The sequence below is a fragment of the Colobus angolensis genome, unplaced genomic scaffold (assembly GCF_000951035.1).
Source record: "Colobus angolensis palliatus isolate OR3802 unplaced genomic scaffold, Cang.pa_1.0 Scaffold965, whole genome shotgun sequence".
Taxonomy (NCBI): Eukaryota; Metazoa; Chordata; class Mammalia; order Primates; family Cercopithecidae; genus Colobus; species Colobus angolensis.
In genome coordinates, this window is record NW_012123654.1 from 58,733 (window position 1) to 63,297 (window position 4,565).

Consider the following 4,565-nt stretch of genomic DNA (forward strand, 5'->3'; position numbering starts at 1 on the left):
GCCAGGATGGTCTCGATCTCCTGACCTTGTGATCCGCCCGTCTCGGCCTCCCAAAGTGCTGGGATTACAGGCTTGAGCCACCGTGCCTGGCCTTGATTTATAATTTTCTGATAGCCGAGTTTGATTTTGATCTATACCAGCAATTGGCGAACTACAGTCCATGGGCTAAATCTAGCCTGCGTCCTGTTTTTGTAAAGTTTTATTGAAATGCAGCCACATCCATTTGTTAACATACTGTCCATAGCTGCTTTTTTACTTCAATGACAGCAATGAGTAATTATGACATAGTCAATCTGGTGAGCAAAGCCTAAAATACTTCCTGGCCTTTTTCAGAATAAGTTTGCTGACCCCTTATCTACACAGTTGCAAAACCAAGAGCTAACTTTGCTGGAAATAAAATAAAAGCTGGCACTGGTTCCAAATTCATCCCATTAACAAGTAACAAATTAACCATATTATATTCAAGTAACACCCTGGGGCTACTGGTTTAAAAAAAAAAAAAAAAAAAGACAAATTTTACAAAATCCAAACAAAAAAAAAAAAGATTATAACCTAGTCACTAGTAATAGACAAGCATATAATAATATGGCCAGAAATTTCATTTCTAGAAATCTGTCCCACAAAATATGTAAAAAGCAAAATATTTGAAACTGGTATGATATACAAATGTATGAAAATTGACCAAAAATATCATATAGTAGTGAAATAAAATTTAATAGCATGTTACAAATACATATATTGCAATACTTAATATTTGCATAAGCATGGAACATTTCTGGAATAGAAAAGGAACTTGACTATGGGTAACTTCAAAAAGTGGCCCTGAGGAGAGAAAAGCAAAGCAGAATTCGCTTTCTCATTTGTGTATTTGATTTTTTGTCTTAAATTTTTTATCTTTCCAATTGACAGTTTGTGGATATTTTATTTTTTTGCAATAAAAATTACTACTTTTATAATAAAAATCTTAAAAAATCAGATAAACCAGAGTACATAAAAGAGAATAGAAGTGTGATTAAGGGGAAACCAGAGATAGAAACTATCCGATACAATGTAATAGCCTTCACATGTGAGATGAAGGTGGAAGTATTTTTATGTTTAAAAAGAGGAAAATTAGCTGGGCGCGGTGGCTCAAGCCTGTAATCCCAGCACTTTGGGAGGCCGAGGCGGGCAGATTGCTTAGGCCCAGGAATTCGAGACTAGCCTGGCCAACATGGTGAAACTCCATCTGTACTAAAAATAGCAAAGTTGGCTGAGCTGCTGGTGCACGGTGCACACCTGTAATCCCAGTTACTCAAAGGCTGAGGCGCGAGAATCACTTGAACCTGGGAGGCAGAGTTTGCAGTGAGCTGAGATCGTACCACTGCACTCCAGCCTGGGCAACAGACTGACTCTGTCTCAGAAAAATTTAAAAAAAAGAAAAAGAAGAAGAAGAAAAAAAGAAAATATTTTAAAAGTCCATTAACACTTAAGTAGATAAACTAATTCTGGGATATCCAAACATATTCATATGCAATGAAAATCAATTCTACAGGTTCATGCAATGGCTGACTCTTACTAATATAGTATTAAATGAAAGAAGCTAGACATACGAATATACTCTGTATAATTCTACTTGCATAGAGATTATAGAGGTCGCCGGGCGCGGGGGCTCAAGCCTGTAATCCCAGCACTTTGGGAGGCCGAGACGGGCAGATCACGAGGTCAGGAGATCGAGACCATCCTGGCTAACACGGTGAAACCCCGTCTCTACTAAAAAATACAAAAAAACTAGCCGGGCGAGGTGGCGGGCGCCTGTAGTCCCAGCTACTGGGAGGCTGAGGCAGGAGAATGGCGTAAACCCGGGAGGCGGAGCTTGCAGTGAGCTGAGATCCGGCCACTGCACTCCAGCCCAGGCGACAGAGCGAGACTCCGTCTCAAAAAAAAAAAAAAAAAAGAGAGAGATTATAGAGGTAATTATGTAGGTGTTAGCTTTGTGGAAAAAAAAAATCACTTAAAAAAAATAAAAAACAGAGACAGGGTCTTGCTGTTCTGCCCAGGCTAGAGTGCAGTGGTGCAAACACAGCTGACTGTAGCCTCAAACTAATGGGCTCAAGTGATCCTCCTGCCTCAGCCTCCCAAGTAGCTGGAACTACAGGTGTGTACTACCATGCCCAGCTCTAAGTTACTTTTTAAAATATTTTTCCTCTTAAAGTCACTGTCAAGGTCTTAATTTTGCTCAGTACTCCTTCTGTGCATCCTCAGCTAGCATCTTCTCAGTAGCTATCCTAAAATTTCACTTTTTTCAAATTCTCTACTCTTTACTCTTATTTCCTAGATTAATTAGCTAACCCTGCTCTTATAACTACCCCCTAAAATGGAGGCACTCCATAACGTGTAAGAAGGTCCCTTCTTTAGCGCAAAGCAAATCCTGTCATTCTTCAGTGCATGTTATCTTTCCATCTACTAAGGATTTTGTTACTTTCCCTGTATCTCATCATTTTCTTCAAGACCACAAACATACCTGTATCTTACCTAGTAAGAACAGATACTCCCTGATCCCTTTTCATAGCCCAGTTTCTTGAAACGATGGTCAACACAGTATCTTTACTTTCTTACCTCCTATTCGCTTCTCAACCTATGATGTCATGCTTCTACCCCCTGTACAGTGGCATTCTTCTCAAAAATCATGAATGATCTCCTTATTGTCAGATCCAATGACCTTTTGGCCCATTTACTATTTGACCTTTCTGTAGCATCTTCAACTATTAACCACTCCTGCTGAACTATTCTCACTCAACCTTTGAGATAGTTTTTTATTGGTCTTTTCTTCCTAATTTTTTAATTGGTCCTTTTCTTCAGTCTTCTTCACAGGATTCTTTTTCCTTAGCTTCTTTCTCAGATGTCACTGTTCCACAGGTCACCACCCTCTTTCTGTTCTATTCCATCCTATCCCCATCCCCATCCAGGGTGACTTCACCAAAATTCATACCTTAAATTATTACTCAGATTGTTTCTAATAGGCTTCTCTCCATCTTTTCTTATATGTGCAAAACTGGCAACCTTTTGAAATGTTGCCTGATTCAGGACTTCTTATTTTTAGAATTTTAGAGGTTTATATATTCAAGCTATTTACCAAAATTACAAACATATCACATTTGCCATGAAGTTTAGTACTTAATAAATCTTAAATAACTGATATTGTCTATACTTGAACTGTTTAGTTCAAGTTTCTGTAGACTCAAAAACATTCTAAATTTCTTCTTCAATATTTGGGTTAATGTCACTGCCAAAATAAAGAAAGAAACAAATACATGTGCCAGTGTGTTGTAGAAAATTTTTAACAAAAATAAAGCTCAAACCTTTTTTGATGAAATGGATGATTAAATGATTCTGGGTAACGAAGACTCGTTTTAATGAGACTAGAAAGCTGCTCTACTGACGGTCTTGAGGAAACTGTAGTGTTTTCTGGCCTGAAAAATTTCAATAGTTCCATTTCTGGTGGTTCCTGAGAAAAGAAAGAAAAAACATACGACACTAAGAACACTGCCTTGTTTAAAAAAAAAAACAAAAACAGCAACATAGTGTATACATACAAAAGTTAAAATCAGCAGAGACAATGTAATGCACGAACAGTACTTTTTCTGCTGTTAAGCTAATAGCTGCTATCATTTGCAGTATAATCTAGGATAAAAAAAATCAGTATCTGGAATCATTTATTCATTCCTCATTTATTACATGTTGGAGTTAGACTTGAATCTCAGTAGCTTTACATATTAGCTCTGTGATCTTGGATAAGTTACTTAATACTTTAATAATTAATTTCTTTATATGTAAAAAGAAGTTCATGACAATAATAACTTCAAAGGTTGTTGTGATTCTCATATGATAATACTGTACAGGACTTAGAACTGCAGATATTCCATAGCATAGCACCTGTTTTAATAGCTGAAAATCTAAAACTGTCTTAATATTACATTCTGAAAATATCCTGTTGCATTGTATAGAATATAGTGCTTCAACTATAGTAGCTGAAGGTTAAAACGCATGTGAAAAGTATTAACATAGCCATTTGTCAGACACATTACGATCATTTCAACAAATAATCATTATCATCTAATGAAAATAGAGGTCAGGAAGGGTGTGACTCATGCCTGTAATTCCAGCACTTTGGGAGGCTGAGGCAGGCAGATCACCTGAGGCCAGGAGTTGGAGACTAGCCTGGCCAACATGGTGAAACCCCATCTACTAAAACTATACAAATTAGCCAGGTGTGGTGGCACACACCTTTAATCCTAGCTACTCAGCAGCCTGAGGCAGGAGAATCACTTGAACCCGAGGTGGAGGTTGCAGTGAGCTAAAATTGCACCACTGCACTCCAACCTGGGCAACAGAGTGAGGCTCTGTGTCAAAATAAATAGAAAGACAGAAGGAGGGGCGGAGGCCAGGAGCTGGGGAAGGTGAGAGAGAGAGAAAGATGAAAGTGGAGAAACATCCCATTTCTGCTATTATTTTATTTCTTGGTTAATTTTTTTTTCTCTATTTTCCCTCACCCCAGAAGAATATTTGATTTATAATTTTCTTTTTTT

General features: G+C 37.8%; 1 protein-coding gene across 1 annotated transcript in view; it reads right to left on the reverse strand.

Moving 5' to 3' along the window:
- TRAPPC8 (trafficking protein particle complex 8) overlaps positions 1 to 3,478 on the reverse strand; it is a 15,371-nt gene extending 11,893 nt beyond the window's left edge. Inside the window, exon 1 of the mRNA XM_011932599.1 lies at positions 3,339 to 3,478. Within this exon, the coding sequence (XP_011787989.1) occupies positions 3,339 to 3,472 (134 nt within the window). The 5' untranslated portion in view covers positions 3,473 to 3,478. The remainder of the gene's footprint in view (positions 1 to 3,338) is intronic.
- Between the last annotated feature and the right edge of the window lie 1,087 nt (positions 3,479 to 4,565).